Below are 23,965 nucleotides of genomic sequence, written 5' to 3'. Positions count from 1 at the left end.
AGAAATAAAAATAGCCTCTGTGAACTGACACCTCATTCTGACCACACAACCGCACCGCTGCAAGATTTTCCATTTGTTATAGGTTAGGTGTTGTCAGTGTGCCTGTGAAAGCATCAGCCTACGAATCTCAAGTAAAAAGTAAAATGAATACATTATTGTATCTATTCGACCAACCATAGTCATATAAACAATAGAAGCATAGCAGATCAGTGAACACCGGACATGAAATTATGTTAAAGCAGTTCATTCCCCCCTTCCTCTCTTTCAAACACACTTTAGAGAGAGACAGGAAGTCAAAGTATGAGTCAAATTCTCAGAAATAATGTGTCAGAATGTGTCATGAAGCCCACCGATTCCCCCAAACCTGTTTCTTCATAAACTGAACACTAACTCGCTTGTATGTCTTGTGTTGGTGCTTAGGGTCAGCTATCAGGGAATACACAGTGAGTATGTGTAAAGTGACTTTTTATGCTTAATTTCCAGGTTAAAAGTAATACAACAACAATGGCTGCTATAATTGGCATGTCACCTTTAGTCGAACAGACACATTGGATTTCATATTATTCTGAATTGAAGCAGTTGTGTAGATGCGTTAGTAGGCCTGCCATTTTATCATCTGGTAATAAATACTCATGTGCCAACTGGTGAAACAGTATTCTCTTGATTTCCTGTGGACATTAATATCGTTTTCTCTCATTGTTTTTATGGGACAGTGTTTATTACACCTACACTTGCACTTCTGTATTCCTCAAAGGGAATATCAAGGTTAGCTCATTGCCTTCTCTGTGAACCTGTTGGATGTCACATGTCCTCCAGATAGACTGAAGTGTGTGGAGATGCGCTGCCCTCTGCTGGGTTTGGACAGTACTGCAGTGATGAATGTACATTCATTCCTCGAGGTGTTTGAAAAGGATAGGCTTGTGATAGGCAGTGATATAAGAATGCCTCTGTTTAAAAAAAAATATATATTTTAACATTTATTTGACAGACAGAAGTACCGTAGTGACAGAGTGGAAATGGTTAAAGAGAGGGGGATGGCATGCAGCAAGAGTTGGATTCGAACCTGCGACCACTGCAACAAGGACTGAGCCTATATGAGCCTCTGGCAAATGCCCACCCACTATGTCAGTTTTGTTGCTTCTACGTTTCAAACCGATTTTTCGCTTTGTGGCTCTTTGTTTACCTTTTGTCAGGTTTTACCCTTTTACTAGCCTGGCATTCCCAGACCTGCCACTAGGCGCTGGCAAATTAAATTTGCTGCGCGTGTTGGTCTGGAGACGCTCCGTTGAAGCTTATCAAGACTACCAGAAATCTGGTATAACGTTTCAATTGGTTCTATCTAATATGGGCGCGCCAGAGCCCTTTATATGGTGCTCTGGGGAGGACGTAACCGGATGACGACAGTGACGTGCATGCGACGTCGAAGCTGTGATAGTAAACATCAAAGATGGCTGCGGATATGTTGTGTGAGTTTGAGACTGCTTTGGCCTCGACCCTTAACGAATTGGAAGACGGGACTCATAGCTTTCACTAGCAAGTAAGTGGAATGTTCTGTTTTGCCGACCGACAACGGCAAACGTTTAATTGAACAGTTTAACAGCTGTTCGCTAAACGAACGGGGCTTACGTCACTTGTGCATCGCTCTGATTGGTTGTAGTGCTATCCAACTGCGTGCAGTGGCATTTGAAATGCACGAGTAGGAGCCGCCCCTAGAGTTGGAAATTACTATTGATCGTCGCCAGACCCTCTATCGTTCAAGATATCAGGGTCAGGATTTCCAGGCTACCCTTTTACTGTATTTTATCTCAAATTTTCTGTAAATAGAAGTAGGCCTAGATCTCAAATGCAGATACTGTTTTATTATGTGTATTATGATTTTTTTGTTTCTGTTTTTGTGAAAAAATAAATAAATAAATAAAAAGACATGAGACATGAGACAAACAATTTTTGGGATTTGTTTTTAATGAACCAGAAAATATCACTCATTTGATACCAAAAAAAACTGTTACAACATGAAAAAAGTTGTGCTATATTTTCACCATGAGGAATGTGCAAGTAGTGGGAATGGATGTGAGATTGTACTAGATTAACTAGAACATGAAAGTCAATGGAAATATTGCCACCACATCCTAATCTGACTGCTGGTCATCGAAAGCACATCATTACAATAGCCTACTGCTGCTTTGGGAATACTGTTTTTTTCATTTGTAGTTGTGCAACATAATACTGTGTTTGTGGCAAAGTCTTATAAATAGCCCCTACTGAGTTTGAAGGGTTTAATTCCAAAATTAAATTTAACATACAAACTCAAACTAAAAGATTGCTGAATCACTCACCAATACTAAACCCAATGTTTAGAGCTCTCTTTTACTTACTGTTTATAAAGAAGCACTGTGTTAGAGGATCAATTCCTCTATGTCATTGGCAAGTGATTAACAGTAGGAAGTAGGCTAAAACATTTTGGAATTAAAACCTTCTCGTTAGCTTTAGTTCTGCACAGGTGCAACATTTCACAGAATGTTTACATTGCTTTTATATTCCTTGTCTCCGTTCTCTTCTGGGATCACTTATTAAAACGTCATATTTTGTTTGCTGAACCCATTCCTATCATTTCTATAAGCTAAGCTAAGCTAACCAGCTGCAGCGTCACATTCAAACATACAAATGTTACCAATCTTCTCTGCAAGAAAGTGAATAGGCATAGTTGTCAAAATGTCAACTAATCATTTTAGTTCACTCTCCTCCTCTTCTCTTCTCTTTCCATGGATTGCTCCTCACAAATGTGCTATTCCTTCTTGAATATTCTTTGATTTATCTTTGTAAAAACACGTTCAGCTCGTGAAAATCGAGAGCCACTGCCTCTCAGGTTGAGACAACATCTATCTTTCAGTCAACAATCAATTCAATTTAACGAAACATCACAAGCTCATTCATTGTTTTCACCATCTTTTCTTGCTTTTAGAAAAAAAAAGTAGAAAAGTGCGGCATTAAAAAAAACATGCCAGCATCTTCCCAAAACATCCTTTGTGCCTTGAAACCTGAACATAAAGCTAACAATATATATATTAAAGAAAACAAAATACATCATACAAACACACATATTCACTCACATTACACTTTAACAATCTCTGGTTAAGGGTAAATTGACGAAAGAAAAAAGAAAACTATAGCTGGTCGTGTGGCCTAAAACATATGACAATGAATTGTTCTGTTGCGATTGGCTTAACTAAGTTGATTACAATTATAATTTTTTTTTGTGTACCAGAGAAGTATAAGACAAACACTCATTTCAAAAGATAAAAACATACAACCCTTGTCTTTTAAATCATAACAAAATATATTACAAATAAATTAAAAGCATCAATATATTACATTAATTAACACTTTGTCATCACAATCAACCCCAAATTAATTTGAGCATCAGGTACATTCACAATAATCCCCTTGTTTGGTTTCAAGAGTCATACTATTGACTATTTTTAATCTCCAAGCCAAAATAGGGAGGTTTATTTTAAAAAGTTAATTAAATCTTACTACTTCCAAAGGATTAAAAAATAACCTGACTGAAACCAAAATCAATAGTTTTTTTTAACCTTATTTCATGAGAAAGGCGACATCTCACAAACATCACTAAAAAATTGGCAGTAGACGTTATTTTTTAAATATTGTTTTGTACTCATCGATACCTGATTATGCTTCTTTTGTGCCTTGGGCAAGTAGGAAAAAATACTCACTTTAAACTTATTTATTTTCTTCTGTCAACAGGTTTATGATTATTGCTGAATTAGCCTGTTTTCGACTTTTGTTTTGCTGGTGTAACCAAATAGAACACATTTTCTTTTCCTGTTCTTAAAAATGTACTTTGACAAAAAAAAAACTCCCCCTCCAGACTGTAACAACAAGCTATCTCCACATGGGGGCAACAGTGACCATGAAAGGCAAAGACAACAAAGGAACCAGGGAGAAAGTGAGCTGGCTGTTTGCGGATCTGACCCGTCCCTGGCCGTTATTTCGGTTCCACTTGGACCCGTTTCTTTCTCGAACTCGGGGCGGCTTAGCGGGGTTGGAAGCGGGGTTAAGAGGGGCTTTGCTGTAGGGGGGAGAGTAAGGCCCATAACCTGGCCCATCATCATTGTACCTTTCACCATCTTCACCACCTGAACCACTGCCCTCCTCACCTGGAACAAGGAAAACACATGTCTGATTAATGCACAACGGCTAATGAGTCAGCAATTCTGGAGAATGCTGGTTGCCAAAATCACTTTTTGTGAAAATCAGTGAATATATCCTCATGATCCTGAAATCTGGTGATAAACCACAGCTGTAAGGGAAATCCATTTTGTAATATTTTATATAATAAGAAATAACCATGTAAGCAAATATATATAATCAGTTACTTCAATTTCTGACAGTCATAGTTTACATAATAAGATATGTGGGAAAATCGTAGCCTTGGAAGAAACAAATCTTCTCAGTACAAATAACTTATAGAAGTCACCATTTCACAAGAGAAGGTCAGATAAAACATGACCATCTCATGATGCTGGCTACAACTAAAGTAGCAGACGATAGCACCCTTATTTTTCCGCATAGAACAGGACACTGGCTAATGTTATTGGACCAAAAACATGAGCCAGCCTCTCGTCCAATACAACCATGGATCACACTGCAACAAATATGGACCAATCATGCAAGCATATTTGCTATAATCCTATAATAACCTTTATACAATTATAAGTAAGCATTCTTGTCTGGGAAGTTCTTATGAACAGACATGAATCCATGTACATGAACATGCATATCCTGCCTGTTCAATTTACTTTAATAAAACTACAGCTTTGAAAATATAAGCTTGAAATAGATCATTTTCTCTGGTTATTCTTCCTTTAACAACTTTGAATTAAAGAACACGTTTTTCAAACACAGCCTAGGCACTGTAAACTGGCATGTTGCTAGATACCGTATCTAGCTCCCTTCTACATACCCTTTGTTTACATACCCTTTGTTTACATACCAGTTAGCAGAGCCTAGGCTACGTATTTAAAAAAAATTCTGAGAACTCACAGTACGTACAGGTAGCAGATACTGAGGAGAAACTGATTTTGACAAAAGGTGCTTTTGACAACAAGTGTTCCCAGAATCTCTGAGTCCACCTTTTTGCTCTTTCCCTCTGTCAGGATATACACGGTCTAAAGATGGTCAGAGACACTCACTGTCCATGAAGTCCATGTCCTGTCCACTCTGAGCGTGTCTCAGTTTGTTGGTCACCACCCTCAGCTCCATGATCAGCTGTCTGGTCCTCACATCTGGCTTGGCAATGTCCACCTCCACCTCAGGGTTGTTGATTTGGCTGACCAGCCCATCGCCTGTCACATCCGGGAGGTACCTGAGTGTGCGCACACACAGACGTGTTCATGTACAACTTTGAAGGAACACAAGCAGGGATATTTTCAAAGCAGCATGAATTAGCACCTAGCTCAGAGCACTGCTGTGTCTAAGTTCTTCCTCACACAGAGCCGCCACATTGCTGTAGAGTCTGTGTCTTGTTTGTTAAATGTTGGCCTTTTTGGTTTGTTGTTGGATGTAGTGCTGACCATTGTTTTTCATGTAGAAAAAATGTTATATAATTTCTAAGTTGGAAAAATGTTTCATAAAGTACATATTGGAATGACTCAAATACATTTTTACCAAAAAAATCATATAAAAAAGTGCTGATAATTAACAAATGTATTCATTCAATCTATAATTCCCCTTATATAAAGCGAATGAGATGTGCTGATTGTTTTGCCCATGGACGAATGGGCAAAACAATCATCAGCTTTAATCCTTTGTGATTAAAGCTGCTGAGGTGGGTGTTTTTGCTTTAATATAATTGATGCCTAATGCAGCTGGAACATCACAGACAAAAAAAAAATCCATTATGCTGACTTTCTCTGTGACTCTGCCACCCTCCCTCCCCCCCGCCCCCCCCACACACACACACACACACACCCTCTGAAGCAAGCAGACCCACGCAGAGAGTGTGTGGGTGACTCGTGGTGGCCAAATGAAATAAACTCAGTTCCATCTGTTGCACTGCTCGCTCGCTCGCTCGCTCGCTCGCTCCCTCCCTCCCTCGTCCTCCTCAACCTTGACCCTCATCTGCCTCACCTCCCTCGGGTCTGCCCGTTCCAGCAGCGGCCCTCGTTAGTGACGTCGGCAGCCATCTTCTCATCATTGCAGATGGTGTGTGGGAGGGACACCCAGAAGCCACGCATGGGCCTCAGTCGTTCCTTCAGCTCGGTAACCTGTACAGAGGCGGAAAAGAAACTGCTTATGACTCAGACTGTGTTTATCAAAGTGTCCTTGTTTGGTATGGCTGGCTGGTAGAAGCATATTGACGTGGGGCACCGTCGAAAACTGACATGACACCGTTTCAGGGTCAGTTCTAAAACCACTTGTGTTTTGTGTTTTATAAATAGCGATGAATGCCTTTCATCCGCTTTCTTCCTCCTCTGCACATGGTTTAATTTATTTTTCAGCACTTCCATCTTGTGTGTGGCCTCGGGAGTACTGCCTGCGCAATGACCGCTGCACTCTGTATTATTAGTTTCTTCTACCAAGCTTTGACTTTTTATATATTTATTTTTCTACTGTTTCTTGTCCTCTCTCTCTGATTTCTGCTCAATTGCTAGATCTGAAAATGTTTGACATTCCCTATTGCAGTTTCAACGTGTTTAGAGTCATGACATGAAACTACTTTACTTCACATATTTTAGTACTTTAAGTGGCAATAAGCAATACTTTTACATAAGCAATGAGTCAACATAGCATGTGTAATGTGAAAAGACTTGACACAGTGGTGAACCCACAGATAATTTCACCCCCCTTCATGGGTGTCTGGCATTGCGCTTTTAGGTATTGGTTAACTATCACTGCTTCAATGTTGTTTTACTTTAAAGAAAAATCTATAAAAACCAACGATCAATTCCTGCCCAGCACCAAATGTCAGGCGGACAAAGTTTCCAACTTGCTGGTGAATATAATGGAACATTAAGCAGCCAAAGAGAAAGAAAATAATCCCAATACAGAACTTTAAAAAGGTCCTACATTTGCAAACTGGCAAAATCAATGCTAATGTGGCTCTGTGTTGGCTGGATATGCAATAGCTAAAAACTTTGTAAGATGATAACATGGACATTTTTTTGTGCTTTCCCCACGGCCAAAAATGCATTAATGCTGGTTCACACACTTATATACATATTCACTATATCAACAAATGAATAGCCAGCTACTGCACCCAGTTTTTCCACAGGGTATGTATGTTCCTCACCAGTCGGTCCAGGTTAGTGCCTGCAGCAGTGGTGGGTTTCTCCTCCGGGGTGTAGGTGCGGAAGGGCCTCCTGTTGCCCCCTGACTCTTTGGGTGAGCGTTTGGACCTTGCTGGAGCTGGTCTGGGGTTTCCACAGCCTTGGAACACCTAAGGTATAAAAAACGACAACAAAGCAAACACCAATGTAACAAGCATTTTTATTATTATTCTGAAGTTTTACACTGTTATCTGATCATTTAGAGAAACTTCCAACCTTAGATATCAGTTGCGCACCGATTTTCTCTAGTCTCCAGGATATAGTTTGCACTCACTCTCCATTGTGGTGTTCTACCTCGTTTAGCAATATTTGAGCCCCACCCCACCCCCCCCCATGGCTTAGAAGTTAATGTGCCTCCCATGAATAGCAACAACCCTCTGCATAGACCTTAGTTGCATGTCATTCCCCATCATCTCTCTCCTCATTTCTCTTTATCAAAATTTAAGAGATAAGTATGCAAACCCCACCAAAATGACCTTGAGTTCAAACATTTCTCTGAATGGCTTTAAACAACACCCCAAGAACGGATGTACAAAGAAGAATATTTTGAGAGTCAAAATATTCTAATAATGATTTTGCATTATGCCTTCCATGATACCACCAAACAACCAAAAAGGTTCCGTTTTTTGCTAGCCCTTCTGTTAATAATGAAAATCACAACCGAGCAGTGGACTATGCTGGGCTTTCATAATTTTTTTTTAAAGATAATTTTTTTTGGCACTTTTGCTTTAATAGACAGTTTGAGAGACAGAGATGAAATGGGGCAGATAGGGGAATGACATTCAGAGATTGACCCGGGCCAGATTTGAATCATAACCTACCAAAGAAAAACAGAGTCTACACCCCAAAAATGTTTCAACTGAACTTGAGACGTGCATTATGACGTTGCAGATATGCTTTCTCCAAAACCTCCAGTCACACTCTTTAAAGCTGCTGAGGAAGGAGCTGCCTGTTTGCTTAGACCGCTGCTTCCACAAACCATGGAGCTTTCCTGCTTCTAAGAAGTCTCTGTGGTGGATTAGATGCTTGGACGCCTGCCATGTTTTAATCATACTGTCAGGCTGTCATGCCCTCCGAGTATAATTCCTGTCATTTTGACTTCATGCTGTCTCATTAGGAAAATCGCAATTTAAAATTGTACAATAATCAAGATTATAGATTTGGCTTGTAAGAGTGGTTTCTTGTAAAATAGCATATCACCTTAATGCAATCGCAAAGGTTAAAAAAAAACATTACACATGCACTGTTTTTCGTGGAAGAACTGCTAGCTCAGCTTAGTGCTTTTTTTTTGGCAGATAGCAAGAAAAGCACATAAAAGCAAAACAAACAAATAACATCAATGTCCATTTTATTTCCCCTTCATCTGAATCTGCCCCCTGTGCCTTGCCTTTGTGGAGATGCTGACGCTGTTTTCCTGCATGTGCATGATCGCCTCCGACACTTTGACGGAGATGGAGTCGGCTGCTAGCTCCATGTTGAACGGCCCCTCCAACTTCTCTGAAACCTGGTAGAGGGCATCTGGTGGACGACGGAGGGAGATACAGAAATAGAGATGGCAAGGTGAGAAAGATTGCTATGACAACACTCACCCAAAGTTCTCATTGACTAGTATTACATACAAAAGAAAAAAAAATCTGTTGGTGGCCTAAGGAAGAACCTGATAAACAGCAAGACACTGGTTCCCTCTTTTGAATGCCTCTCTGGCCAACCTAGCTAAAATGATCTGATTTACTCATGCATATGAGGCGTTCAGGTTTACAGAACTGTGAGATCAAGAAGCAAGCCAACGTTGTATAAAGAGAAGTGGAAGAGACGGGAGGGGAATGCTGGTTGGAGAAAAGGGTAGATGAGGGTAAACTGGTTTGGGTGATAGGTGATAGGTTAGAGGAAGCACCGCACATGAAAAGGGAAGAAAAGCAATGAGGGAGACAGATCAACTGTGATGGGGCAGAGAGGCATGAATGATTAATGTGGGAGGAATTCATTAGGGGAAAAGGAAGTGAAAGGAGTGACAGAGGGCCATAGGAGGAGTCTACTTTCAGATATGCTCAATGTAATAAAAATAATAGTTTATTGTGCTTTTAAATGTATTTTGAGATTGGACTTGCTTAAGGATCTCATATCACTGAAACTGGAGGTATCTTGGCTCCCTGAAATGTGAGTGTTTTTGCTGAAAAAGTGACGGTGTACTGTTCTCTCTATGTGTTATGCTCTTGCGTGAACACAGATTAAACAGCCAGCCAAACTCCTTATTCAAGAGCCAGGAAGTGAGCGGCTTGCTCCTTTAATATCTTCTTACACATAAGTCAGCATTTCTGACTGCACTGAATTCGGTGTAAAACTAGGAAAGAAAGATACAAAAAAGTGTCTTAATAAACAGTCATGTAAATATCAGTATCAACGTGTTGACTGCTTCATATTAACTCAACAGGTATTAGCACAGCAGGCTAGAAAACAAAGCAACTTCGCAGGTAAGAATACACACTGCTGTCACACAAGCACGGCATTAAACCGTTACTTTTATACACAAAATACCCTTGAAAGATATCAACACATCTTATCACACCTGTAAACTATGTGTAACACTTACAACCATTGCTTTCTGAGAGATAACTGCATTGATGCGGCCGTGAGACGATGTACACACACTCGTTTTTCCTCTCGTTTACGTTTTTACTTCCTACATCCCGTTCGGGAGATTTTCAAAATAAAAGCGCCGGAAATACATATAAACGTAGAAAACAGTAAATTAACATTTCAATGTCATTTTGAGTGTCTTTTAAACATATTAAACATATTCAGGGCAGAACACTCCCCGTCTGGCATTTACTGATGCCACTTAAGACTTAATTGTCCTGATTTGACCTCTGGCTTTCCTTTGCCAGGAGTAAGACCACTTCAGTGACAGGCCTTAAGAATGTCTTTACTTTGTCATGTGATGTTGTCCTGACCTCAACTTTGCGGACTTTCCCATCACCGCTTGGACTGGTAGATGTGACCAGACCCATAGGCCACTCGTTGCGGGGGGAATCAGTCTGTTTAAGTAGCACAATGTCTCCTACTTCCAGGTTGCGACATGCTGTGTGCCACTTACGCCTTGGCTGAAGGGTGTGGAGGTATTCAGTTCTCCATCGACTCCAAAACTCATTAGCAAGTGCCTGCACCTGTCTCCATTGACACTTGAAAAGATCCTTTTCCCCGAAACTGCCGTGTGGAGGAGACACACCTGGTTTTTGGGTCAAGAGCATAGCAGGGGTCAGCAGCATTGGAGAGGAGGGATCGGAGGAGACCGGGACTAAAGGTCTGGCGTTGATTATAGCACACACCTCTGCCATTAAAGTACAGAGCACATCATGAGTCAGGTGAGCATGTTTGGTTCGCAGCAACATGGCATCGAGTATCCTCCGGGTCACGCCAATCATGCGCTCCCACACCCCTCCCATGTGGGATGCGTGCGGGGGGTTGAATTCCCATGTGCAACCATTCTCATGTAAGTACTTCAAAGTGCTGGTTTGCTTTGGATCATCCGGTCTCATGCCCAGTTCAGAGCTGGCTCCGATAAAGTTTGTGCCCCGATCTGATCTCAGCTGCTTCGCTGGCCCTCTTAAAGCGAAAAACCTTCGGAGGGCGTTGATGCAGCTGGCTGTATCCATGGACTCTATGACTTCTACATGCACAGCTCGGGTACTCATGCATGTAAAAAGTATGGCCCAGCGCTTACTCTGAGCTGCGCCACCTCTGGTGCGTCGGGTGAGAACCTCCCAGGGGCCAAAAACGTCCAATCCTACATAGGTGAATGGCGCTGATGAGCTCAGGCGCTCTGGAGGGAGGTCGGCCATCTTTTGGACCTCAAGTCTTCCCCTCAGCTTGCGGCAGGTTACACAACGATGAAGGACTGAACTTATCAGCCTCTTGCCAGCAACAATCCACAGGCCTGCAGCCCTGATTGCACCCTCGGTGAATTGTCGCCCTTGGTGTTCAACTTTCATGTGATAATGATTCACCAGTAGTGTTGTTATGTGACTTTGTTTCGGGAGAATGACTGGATTTCTCACCTCTGGACTGATTGATGCATGTCTCAGACGTCCTCCGATCCGTATGAGGCCATCATTCATGGATGGATCGAGGTTCAGGATTGTACTTGTTCTTGAAATTTCTCTGTCTTCTTGCAGTGCAGTGTACTCTTCTGGATAAGCATCTCTTTGAACAGACTTGAGTATGAACCGCTTGGCTGCTGTCAGCTCTTCTGGAGTACGAAGTCTGCTGCATCGATGCCATCCTTTACATGTAGCTGGTGAGTCAGATCTGAATGAACGAGTTTGATGGATCAAGAAGGAAACTGCCCTCAGCAAAGACCCCCAAGTGGAGAAGCGTTGGAAACGTCCTGAGGTAAGTTTACATTCACTAATGCAGGTAGCAAGAGTGGTCACTTGAGGTCTCACATCTGCATCTGTTTCAGGATCCACCAACTTAAAGGTCTCCTGTGTTTCAGCCAGAAACGGTTTGTGAAGGAACTCTGGCCCTGTAAACCACATGCTGCTGGTAAGTTGGGACGCTGGAACAGATCTGGTGGCCAGGTCGGCTGGATTTTGACCTGTAGGCACATGATGCCACTGTTGAGGGGAAGTTGTCTTGCGTATACGGTGAACACGGTTGTGTACATACACAAAGAACCGCTTTGATTCATTGTATATATAACCAAGGACAACTTTACTGTCACAATAGAACCTCACTGCATCTGGTTTGTGGTCAAGCTCGTCGAGGATCAGTTCAGCCATCTCTACGGCCAGCACAGCTCCACACAGTTCGAGGCGAGGAATGGTGGGCTCGGGTTGAGGAGCCAGCTTAGCTTTTCCGAGCACAAAGCCAACTCGACACTGTCCATCTGTCATGACAACTCTGAGGTAAGCTACTGCCCCTATTGCCCAGTTTGAAGCATCAGAAAAAAGACATAACTCTGTGTATGTGGCACTGGAGAGGGACCGTTGTATGTAGGAGCGGGAAATATGTAGTGCACTCAGGTCCTTTAATGATTCTTTCCATGTTTCCCATTTGTTTAACTTGTCTGCAGGAAGTTCAGTGTCCCACTCGTGAATGTCGGCAGAAAGTTCTCTGAGCAAGGCTCGCCCTTTAATGGTCACTGGCGCAACCAAGCCCAGTGGGTCGAAGAGGCTATTGACGGTGGATAGCACTCCACGGCGGGTGAATGGTTTGTCGTTGACTGCCACTTTAAATGTGAAAGTGTCAGAGTCTATGTTCCAGCACAAACCGAGACTTCTTTGCACTGGAAGCTCTTCTTTGTCGAGGCCCAGGTCTCTCAGGCCTGCAGCCAGGTCGTCAGGTGTGAAGGCTTGCATCACTGTGACACTGTTAGATGCAATTTTATGCAGTTTCAGATTTGATTCTGCCAGCGAAGCTTGAGTGCGCTTGAGCAGATCGATGGCTTCAGTCTCAGATGGGAGGGAGATGAGCCCATCATCCACGTAAAAGTGTCGCTCAACGAAGTGGCGAGAGTCAGAGCCGTACTTTTGTTCGCCTTCTTGGGCAGCTCTCCGGAGGCCGTGTATCGCGACTGCCGGCGAAGGGCTGTTCCCGAACACATGTACTCGCATCCTGAGCTCCGTCACTTCCTTAGTTAGATCATTATCCTTGTGCCAGAGGAATCTTAAGTAGTCTCTGTGGTCTTCTCTCACCAAGAATCCATAGAACATTTGTTGGATGTCAGCAGTCAGTGCAACAAGCTCTTTTCTGAATCTGAGCAGCACTCCCAGGAGCGAGTTATTTAAGTCAGGGCCTGAAAGCAGGACGTTGTTAAGAGAGATGCCATCTTCTTGTGCGCTCGAATCAAATACAACTCGTATCTGACCCGGCTTTTGGGGATGGTACACTCCGAAAATGGGTAAGTACCAGCACTCTGCACTCTCAGGAAGAAGGGGAGCTTCTTCAGCATGTCCGTTTACAAAAAGCCTCTCCATAAAGGCTACAAACTGTTCTTTCATTTCAGGATTTTTACTCAGAGTACGCCGCAAGGAGTGGAGACGGGAGAGGGCTTGAGCACGGTTATTAGGAAGGCGTGGCCTGGGGGACCGGAAAGGTAGGGGAGCAGTCCAGCTGTTCTTTTCATCTCTGTGGAACTCCTTTTCCATGACCTTCAGAAATGTTTCATCCTCGAAAGACAAGGCTGGTTTGTCATCATTCTCTGTTCTCATGAACACACTGCATCCAAGCTTGTCTTGAGCTGCCACACCGTTGCCAGAACAGCTGGAGAGGTGAGTAGAGGTGCCGTGTCTGTGCTCCCCGCCGTAGCTCACTTTTTCTTTGACGCTGATGTGTTTCTGACAAGGCGTCAGATAGGATGGACGTCCATTCTGCAGGACGTTGGTCTTAAAGACGGCGACAGTGGGTTTGTGAGCATTATCAATACAAACTTCCCCCACTATAACCCACCCTAAATCCAAACGCTGGGCAAAGGGTGCATCGTGGGGCCCACTGATTTGTTGCCTCACCTTGTGGACACGTATGAGGTCTCTCCCCAGTAAGATCAGGATCTGCGCCTCAGGATCAGGCTCTGGGATGTAAGGCGCCACAGGTCTCAGGTGAGCGTGGGAAAGAGCGACCTCTGGTGAGGGGATTTCTGATCGATTGCTCATGATCTCATTACATTCAATGAGTGGCGGTAAGTTTAAACATACTTCACCATTTATTGCTTGTACCTGGAAACCGACTGCCTTCCTTCCAGTCATTTCCACAGTGCCGGCGCATGTTCTCATCAGGTAGGGTGAAGCGTTGCCTTGGATACCAAACAGCTGGAAAAACTCAGCTCTAGCCAGCGAGCGATTGCTTTGGTCGTCAAGGATGGCGTACATCTTGACTGAGCGTTCCTTTTGTCCTTGTGGGAAAACTTCAACCAAGCATATCTTTGCACAAGATCGTGCTGGGAGGCCTTCTCCGCAGACTTCAGTGCACCGTGACGTAACCTCTGAAGGCGTGTTGCTTTGCTGCTCTGTGTCTGGCTCAGTCACAGATGACGCTGCTGGTGAGAGGTGTATGTCTGGATGCATGGCTGTGCAGTGTCGATCACTCTCACACTCGTAGCAGTTCAGCTCCACAGAACAGTCTTTGGCCATGTGAGTTGCAGAGCAGCACCTAAAACATCGTCTGTGCTCTCTTAGCAGTCTTTTGCGTTCTGTCAGCGGCTTCATTTTAAAGGCTCTGCACTTTTCCAGAGGATGAGCTTTATTGTGAAGTGGGCAGTATTTAGCTGGATTACCACTGTTTCTTTTCTCCATCTCTGCTCTATACGTTGAGTTTGGACCTGCTGTTGCTGACAAGTCTGTCTTGTGGACGGCTATAGTTGTTCTCACACCCTCATGCTTTGCTATGGGCCTCTCATTACGGAAATGAGTGCGGCTGTTGTTCATCACGACAAAGCTGGGGTCATTTCTAGCTTTTGCCTCACCGTTGACAAAGTCAGCAAAGAAGGAGAACGGGGGATAACTTACATCATAATGTTTTTTATATCTTGACCCAGTAGACAGCCATTTTTCTTGCAGGTTTATTGGCAGCTTTTCGACGATGGGGTTAATGCCCCGAGGTGTGTCAAGGTAGCTGAGTCCAGGTAAGTACCCGTCATCTTTGGCTGAGAGCAGCTCCATGAGCAGGTCACTAAGTTCTCTTAGTTTAATGTTCTCCCTTGAAGTGAGACGAGGAAAATTGTCCAACCGCTTGAATAGAGCGCTCTCTATCGCTTCAGGGGCGGCGTAGCACTCTCTGAGCCTTGTCCAAGACATCTGAAGTGCGGCTTCAGGGTTAGTGACATGTACTGCTCGAATTCTTTTTATGTGTTCAGATGATTCCTTTCCTAGCCATTTTACTAGGAGACCTAACTCTTCACTAGCTGTTAGGTCTAAGTCTTGAGTGGCGTTATAGAAGGAGGACTGCCACGCTCTGAAGCTCTCAGGCTGGTCATCAAACTTGGTAAGACCTGTAGTTACTAACTCCCTGCGTGCCAGATATTTAGCAAAGTCTATCATGTTAGCAGCTGGAGCAATAGCAGAAGTCTTTGTGTGCGTTGGTGTTGTGGGTGAACCATCATGACGGTGGATGGGGCTTAACTCAGGGGGCTCCTGCGTTGTCAGTGGCTGTGTCTTTTTTATATGGGGAGGGAACAGTGTGTCTGAGGCAGGTGTGTTAGGACTGAAGCTGGTCTGAGCTTGATGGTCCAGATATGCCTCTGTTCGCTGTTTAATTACCTGTGGTGAGACGTCACTCCTGAGGACACTGCCTATATCCCCATATTCTGATCGTGCTGCAGCTTCCAAAATCTCAGCCTCTGCGTTAGCAGCAGCAGCTGCTTTTTCAAGTCCTAGTGCTTCTAGATCCGCTTCTATTGTAGCTTTTTCCAAATCCAATTTGGCTCTTTGCTTTTTCAATTCCAGCTCTTTTTGTCCATATGTGACTCTGGTGCGTGCAGCTTCAGCTGCGGCTCTGGCCTTAGCAGCAGCGCTAGCCACTGAATGCTTGGAGGAAGATGTGCGCTTTGAGCTGGCCTCTGACGCTGCCTTTTCATCCTTCTGCGTTGTCTGGGCTTCCATAACTGCAGCAGGCGAATCCCTCTGATGATATGGTTTTTTACTGTACTGTTCTCTCTATGTGTTATGCTCTTGCGTGAACACAGATTAAACAGCCAGCCAAACTCCTTATTCAAGAGCCAGGAAGTGAGCGGCTTGCTCCTTTAATATCTTCTTACACATAAGTCAGCATTTCTGACTGCACTGAATTCGGTGTAAAACTAGGAAAGAAAGATACAAAAAAGTGTCTTAATAAACAGTCATGTAAATATCAGTATCAACGTGTTGACTGCTTCATATTAACTCAACAGGTATTAGCACAGCAGGCTAGAAAACAAAGCAACTTCGCAGGTAAGAATACACACTGCTGTCACACAAGCACGGCATTAAACCGTTACTTTTATACACAAAATACCCTTGAAAGATATCAACACATCTTATCACACCTGTAAACTATGTGTAACACTTACAACCATTGCTTTCTGAGAGATAACTGCATTGATGCGGCCGTGAGACGATGTACACACACTCGTTTTTCCTCTCGTTTACGTTTTTACTTCCTACATCCCGTTCGGGAGATTTTCAAAATAAAAGCGCCGGAAATACATATAAACGTAGAAAACAGTAAATTAACATTTCAATGTCATTTTGAGTGTCTTTTAAACATATTAAACATATTCAGGGCAGAACAGACGGTCTTCTTTTTGATTTGCCCAATATTTTCATAATAATAATAATTCATAGAGCTTTTAAATGGCATTTGAGATTTTACTATTGTTTTCCTTAAGGATCTGATACGATTGAAATAAGAAAAACACACTGGATGTATTGTGGCTCGTTGAAATGTGAGTGCTTCAGCTGAAATACATAATATAAATAATTTAAAAAAATAAAAAAGTATGTCATGCACCCCTGCCCTGACCCACAACCCATTCAGACAACACTAGCATGTTAGGATGTACTGTTCATCCCACCGTCACCCACCAATGAAATTGTTCCATTCGGTGTCCAGGTCTGCCTGATTGGCTAAGCAGCCCTTCATCACGTTAAGGCACAGGGAGTGGCAGGGCCGCAGGGAGGGCACGCCACGACACAGAGGGCAGTACCACTGACGCATCAGCCCACGCACACACTCCGATTCAGCAGGCGACTGGAAAACGAAGCACAATGAACAAAATTATCTTTATAGCTACGGGAACCTCACACGTTGGAGGCTACAAGTTATTCACTGTTGGAGAACTTGACAAATTTTGGACCTTTGAACCTATTGTGTAAGGTGTTGATACTTAGATTGAAATCTTTTCTTTGTCATATGAGGTGGAGTACTGAATATCCTACCTTGACTGAGGGTCGGATACAACAATTCATTTGAATATGTGACATTGGGATTTCCTACAGTATGTCAGGAAAATAAAGAATATACTAATAATTGATTATGAAAATTATTGCAGCCCTGAATATATTTTTTTGATTTACTTGCATCCAGCTTCTACTGAATGACGTGCTCACTCGCTGCAGGTTTGTCTGTTGTTGGCTTTCAAGGCTAAAAGATATCTATCATTTATAAAGAGAACCTCTTTTTCTTTCTCTGATTTTTAAACTAAAAAGGTTTCTCACATTAAATCTTGCCATTGCAGGTTTAGCAGCAGAACAGATAACAGTACAAGGAATAACTCACCTTTGTTGCTTTGTTAACAATATCCCGACCAGTAGCCAGGCCTTGAGAGAGTGCTCTTGCTGCAATGAAAGCCCTTGACACCTGAATAAGGGAACACGTGAAGATTATTAAATTGGTCATATTCAATATGCATGACTGGAAATAACCGTATGCTATATGAAAGACTCATACTTGTACGCGCAGTTTGCGAGGCACATCCCCAAACGGCTGGAGCTGTTCGGCGTGTTTGCTGACACACTCCAGGTAGTCCTCGCTGAACTCATACTGGGGGTTCACCAGAGAGAAGACTCGCTCCACCAGTCTGCACCAGAAGTCTGAGAGAACCTCTGACAGACTTACACTGCCCCCTGTGGACACACCAGAGAGGCTGTCAACACACAGTATCTGTAATCTGACTAAAACCCATCTTTCTTTTAGGGCGCACTGTTCCATGATGCTCAATGGGCAAGGTTCAAAGGAAAAGTTAACCCCACTATCTGTGTGTGTGTGTGTGTGTGTGTGTGTGTGTGTGTGTGTGTGTGTGTGTGCGTGTAGTCAACTGGCAGAATCTGCAGTCTACTACACAGCCTTAAAATTAGCCCTACACGCTGTTTGGCAGACAGCGTCAGGTTGCCTAAGCAGCAACAGCCTGTGGATAGACTCGCCAGCGAGCGGCTGTCTTGCCAAAGCAGAGCGACGCAGAACAGAAATAGAAACAGTCATCCGTGGGATTCCAGTTCTTTTCTCTCCATTTTTTGTTTCCAATCCATCTTGGCATTTACATTCTCCTCAATAGACAATTGAACTGGGGCTACCTTTCTGCGGTCCAGAGCAGCTGTGGGCTTTTCCACAGCAGGGATGTGGACTGAGAAAACTGAACTAAACTGCCAGGCCAACACATAATCATCTCAGTGCTATATATGCCAAATAGGTTTCTTGAACTGCATTATTCATGATAGAGGCCCATGTTGTCCCCTGAAATCTTGGTTTTAAGCATTTAATTTGGACTGAAAGCAAGAGAAGACAGATGGGCGTTATTTCATCACGTCAAATCAGAATATGTACAGCTGACTTTATTGTGTTACATGAGAAATTCAACCCAGCTGGTACAGCGCTGCAAATACAATCTCACTATCTGGAGACGTAAATTGGGCCAAGGTGGATACAAAGCCATTAAACCAACCAGAATAATATCTGCGCAGCTCCACAAACAGCTCCTGGAACACGTGTGCATTCTGGGTGAAGAGCCGGCCGTAGGTCTTGGTAAACATCTGATTCATAGACTTCTCCGACAGGTCTATAAGCTCTCTGAAGAACTCTGCAGAGAGACGTGAAAAGCAGACATCAGATATCATATCTCACCCACCTTCTTTTTCTCTTAATATCTTATCCACGTGAGTAGGCGCTCAGTCTCACACTTCCCCTATTAGAGAAACGGCCCATAGGAACACTGACATCAGGTCCTGCAACCTGGTGAATGAGTGTAACAACGTGTTTAGGTGATTCATCGCTTACGTTATATAAAAGTATTGGGGGGGGGGGGGGGGTCGATAGCAGTACACAGCAGGTTGGAGGAGAAGGTGTAAATTCAGCTCGCTTACTGCGGCTGATACAAACCTGCAGCCGTCGGGCAGAGTCTGAGACAGCGTGGGCTGAATTCTCTGAAATATACTCACTAAAGCCATCTAGGAAGGTTTCACACACTGACCATTTGTTTAAAAAAGGGGGCACTTTACCAATTTCACACTTGCAGGTCTCTTTTGTTGGCCATGTTTAGTCCTACACAGCCTGTGTGTTAGAATGTCCTGTGCGGCTGTGCAGGGAAGCGTCCCAAAAGCCACTAAAAATACCACTGATGATCTCAAAATGATGTCATCAGGATTACCTCAAACTGGCTTGGCAACTGTGAATAATTAACAAAAAGTCTTCGCTCAAAAGCTGCAGGGTTTAACAGGCAGAAAAGGCACCAATTAAAGAATTTATTGAGCTGCACTATGGGAAATGTAGGTTCAAGTGTTTCAGAAGCTTAATCCCTACTAGGTTTCATCACAACATCTGCTGATTCAATTGAGACCATTATTTTTTTAGCAATATGTCTCTTGTTCGCCCAGCAACTTTGTGAAATTGCATTTCAAAAATGTCCAGAAGCATCTCTTTAATTTCTCTAAGTTCTTGAGTTTTGATTAAACATAAATAAGAACCACGCTCGTATCTCTGCAATATGTATGCGTTGCTGTGCTTTTAGCTGCCTAAGTCAATTTTGTGGCTCACATATCTAACCGTCTGAAGGGACCTGCGCAGGCTCATCAACACTAAACTCGGTGCACAGGGAGGGTCACACGGGGAGAAAGCAGAGTGCAGTTATTTTTTTTTCAAATTTGCTCATTGTGGTTTCAAGAGGAATGATTCTTGTAAGCTATTTGAAACCGGACAATGTTGATATTAAATGTGATTGAATAAAAATAATAAAAAAAAGCTTCTAAGTCAGCCTCTCACCATCAAACCTGCGGTGTGTCTGTGTAAAAGTAGTCAAGAGGAACTCGCTGTTTTCCTCCACGGCTTTGAGAAAGTCTCTCTCACTCTGCAGGGCGAGCGTCTCCTCCATTTGACTGGAGCAGCATGTGTAGTCCTGAGGGCAGAGCCGCAGGTGCTCACCTAAAAGACCCAAGGCAAGAAAGACCAGGCCACAAGGGAGAGAAAAGGTTTAGGAACCATCTCAGACGTACCGAAACTTTGAGAAACATTGTTTAATCATATCATAACATGTATAATGGTCACAGTAACCCGCTGCATTTCTTCATAAAAAAGCTGCACATTGATTTATTATTAATAGCTCGACAAAAGCCAAAGGGGGTCTATTCTCATCAACGTCAGTGGGTCTACTATCAGGTCAAACCAGATGAGTTCAGAGAGAAAGTTAATTCCTCCACTCATCAAGTCTGTTACTGTGGGGAAATATCCTATCAAAGATAAGGGTGTGATAGAAAATTGTAATTTCCCTGCATGAATTATTCAGATTCAATCCGTCTGTCCTTGTCAGCACAGGTTGGGTCTTTGATATGTCAGAGGTAATGATATGCAAACGACAACCAGGGGAGACAGACTAAATAAACACGCTCAGCACTCTGAACGGCTGGAATATGTTTGCATTCTTTCTTTCTATAATTGTACACCCACCATGAGTGTTACTGCTGTTAATACAGTCCATAGTGTCTCTCCCCTCTCCACCCTCGCTGATGTTCCTTTCCATCTCTTTTGTTCTCTCTGTGCGTCCTCACTGCTAGTCCTCTCTCATCCCTCTATTTCCATTTCTAAAACCGCCTCTCTTCATCCTTCTCTCACCCGACCATCTGCTCCCCCTGGCCCACGGGACAGTGAGCCAAGACTCAGGCCGTGATAGCCCAACACACACACAAAATCAATCAATATTGCAGTTGTCTCAGTGATTTACACAGAGAGAGAGCGGAACTGCCACAAAATAAATCCCCACACACTACTGACACCAGTGAACTGCAAGGTTGGCAAAAAAAGCATACTTTCAAGTCATACATGCTATTATTTTTGTGGAAGCTGCAGGTCTGTGTCTCTCTCTCACACACACACACACACACACACACACACACACACACACACACACACACACACACACACACACACACACACACACACACACACACACACACACACACACACACACACACACACACACACACACACACACACACACACACACACACACACACACACAAAATAGGCTACATTCTCAGTCACTCAAGTGCACCCATCATGGGCTCCCTCACTTTGTCAGTCATTCACACTTAAACACCTCAAATCTACGACCCACTCCTCTGCTCTCATCTATCCCACCCTCAAACCAAAACTTCACATTAACCAAAATCTACCAGTTTGTAATCCACGTGATATTTTTCTATTCCACTGATAAGATTATCACCAGTGAACAGAGCCCATGGGTACATAGGCTACATGCAGGGATTTAACAGTGGGCTGGTAGGCAAAGACTAATTAGGGGCGAGGTTCTTTGTTGCACCGGTGTTGGCAATTTGCTCATCCCCTTAATCATCCCATTTAAACAGCACAGAGGGGAGGAGGGGGCCGCTGTAATTTGTTTTAAACCAGTCTGCCTTATTTCTCTTGAGGCAGGCGCACCATGATATTGCTACATTGTGTCTCTGGTGCTTATTATAATGAGACCTTGTACTTTTAGACAGCACTTTCCTATCGTGAGTTTATAATTTCTCAAATGTTTTTTCTTTGTTATTTTTTTATATATATACTTTGGGGCTATATCCCTAATGTCAATTGTGCTGAGCAGGGAGGTTTATAGTGACCTTAATGTGCATACTGATATTATTCTCCATGTAGGAGGCTGAGACAATTAGAGCATGCATAACATTTTATTATCCATGAATTTGACAAACTTATAAACAGGTTAACGATGGTATGGCGACAACATGTAGACTAAATCCCAGAAAGTGTTTCTTTGTGTAATGTATCCCCGCCGCAGGCAAGATGCAGAGCCTTACCAGAGATTTGAGTGAGCGGTGCGGTGCCTGTGCTGTACCCCTTCTCTGAATACACCTGCCGGGTGTCAGCGCAGCTTCTCCCCGCAGCAGCCACGGGGCTCCGGGTCCCCAACGGCGCACAGACCGTGCAGAGCAGCACCAGCAGTGGGTACCTGGGGAATGATAGCTGGGTATCCATCCTCACCGCCGGACTCAGAACAAGAGGAGAGGCCGGGTTTATGTTAAAGGATACCAGAGTAGCCTATAAGTGCAGCACCTTTTGTATAGGCTAAATGAATGAATGGCCGGTTTAGATGCACGCAAAAGTAAAAAGAGTAGTAGCCTTATCCCAATTCGTCAGTCGTTTAAAACATAGTTTGTCCCGATAAGAGCAACAAACCGATGCATCCGGCCCGGGGTTTACATCACACGTAGGCTATGTTTCCATCGGCCGTGTCCAGTTAAATTGTCCTTCTTGGGAGATCTGCTGTTGTACGTACATGGAAGGGGGAGCGTGACTGGGGCACTCCCGTACCTCAGCCTCATCCCACAACCAAGCTACGTCAAGCTCACAGAAGTTATGACGAGAACACCGGAAAATAAGCCTTTCAAAATAAAGGGCTATTTGTAGACCTATAGCTTTTTATTATTTCGAAAAAGGCAAGTAAAAAAAATAAAATCCATTAATAGGCCTAAACGAAAATATGCTAATGCTTTGCAATTCAGTAGAAAATTTATGGCGTTTGTTTGGGCTGGAAAATGCTATCAAAGTTAAGTAGGCTATAGCCAATTGTTTAAAATAAGTTTATCAGTAACCCAGTCGTTTCTATAACAGCTGTCCATGTGTTTGTACACGGTTTGTAGGCTATAGACATGTCTGCTTCCATCAGACCCAGTCACTGTTAGTTTACAGTGATGATGCTATGTAAACTGTATAGGTCCTTTATATATTATATTAGGATAGGCTTACAGCTGGAGGCCTTTTTTATTTGAAGGTTAGTTAGTTTATTTTGAAGGTTAGGACCAGAAATTGCATTTCTCACCCTAGCTGGTTTGACTCTGGTCAATGCCTATCAAACACAGAACAATGGACCGTGCAGCGGAGGACCAACAAGGGATAGAGGGTGAGGAGCCTGCTGTGGCGGCGTAGAGAGCAGCTGAGCCAACCCACCTCAGGGTCCTAAAAACTAGGTATACAGAAAATATCATATCCATGGTTGTAATGCAATATATGGCAAATATAGAAACTTATATAAAAAAATGGCCTTAAGGATTTTAAAGCTGATTAATGGCAGGGTGTACATATTTAAAGGTATATTCTTTAATATTCAGCAATAGTGACATTTACCCAGGGGGCAAAGTGATGTTATGGACATGGAGCGTTGTAAAAGGTTGTTGACCAAAAATGACATCTAGGACCTTCCACGATCACAACCTGGGTGGGCAACCTTGTCAACAAGCTGCTGGTAAGCTACAGTGGGCCGACATAGCAAATCAGAACCACTGTTTAAGTGAATGGGGATGGGCTAATGGGGAATTTTTTGAACTTATAGATATCATTATGAGACTTTGCCAGTTGATTACTGACATTAAAACAAAAACTTTTTGTAATACAGTATTTTCCAAAATGTTTAAATAAATATGAAAAATCATCAATATCTTACTAATGATGTGAACATTTGCATATCTGCAAAGCCCCAAAATCTAGATGTTGGAAGAAAACCAAGTCAATTTGTTTTTAAATTTTGAAAACAAAACAAATGTCCAACTGCCTGAAGCCTTTCCTAATCACAGTTCAAATTTGATCAATAACCCATAGAAAATACATTTTTTACACAGTTACATTTCATGTGCCATGGACCAAAA

The 23,965-nt window shown here is 43.1% G+C and overlaps 1 protein-coding gene across 1 annotated transcript; it reads right to left on the bottom strand.

Moving 5' to 3' along the window:
* Positions 1 to 1,985: 1,985 nt before the first annotated feature.
* Positions 1,986 to 22,298, bottom strand: gpc2 (glypican 2; the record flags this gene model as incomplete). Its single annotated transcript, XM_080035019.1, has 11 exons — positions 1,986 to 4,178; positions 5,214 to 5,386; positions 6,151 to 6,287; positions 7,313 to 7,459; positions 8,737 to 8,867; positions 16,904 to 17,069; positions 17,598 to 17,678; positions 17,769 to 17,944; positions 18,760 to 18,894; positions 20,073 to 20,231; positions 22,121 to 22,298. The coding sequence occupies 11 exons, from the start codon at positions 22,296 to 22,298 to the stop codon at positions 3,904 to 3,906; spliced, it is 1,758 nt and encodes a 585-aa protein (XP_079891145.1). The 3' UTR covers positions 1,986 to 3,903.
* Between the last annotated feature and the right edge of the window lie 1,667 nt (positions 22,299 to 23,965).

This window comes from Ammodytes marinus (assembly GCF_949987685.1).
Source record: "Ammodytes marinus genome assembly, chromosome: 10".
NCBI lineage: Eukaryota > Metazoa > Chordata > Actinopteri > Uranoscopiformes > Ammodytidae > Ammodytes > Ammodytes marinus.
Note: the sequence above shows the minus strand (reverse complement) of the source record. Positions and strands in the feature narration are given on the sequence as shown.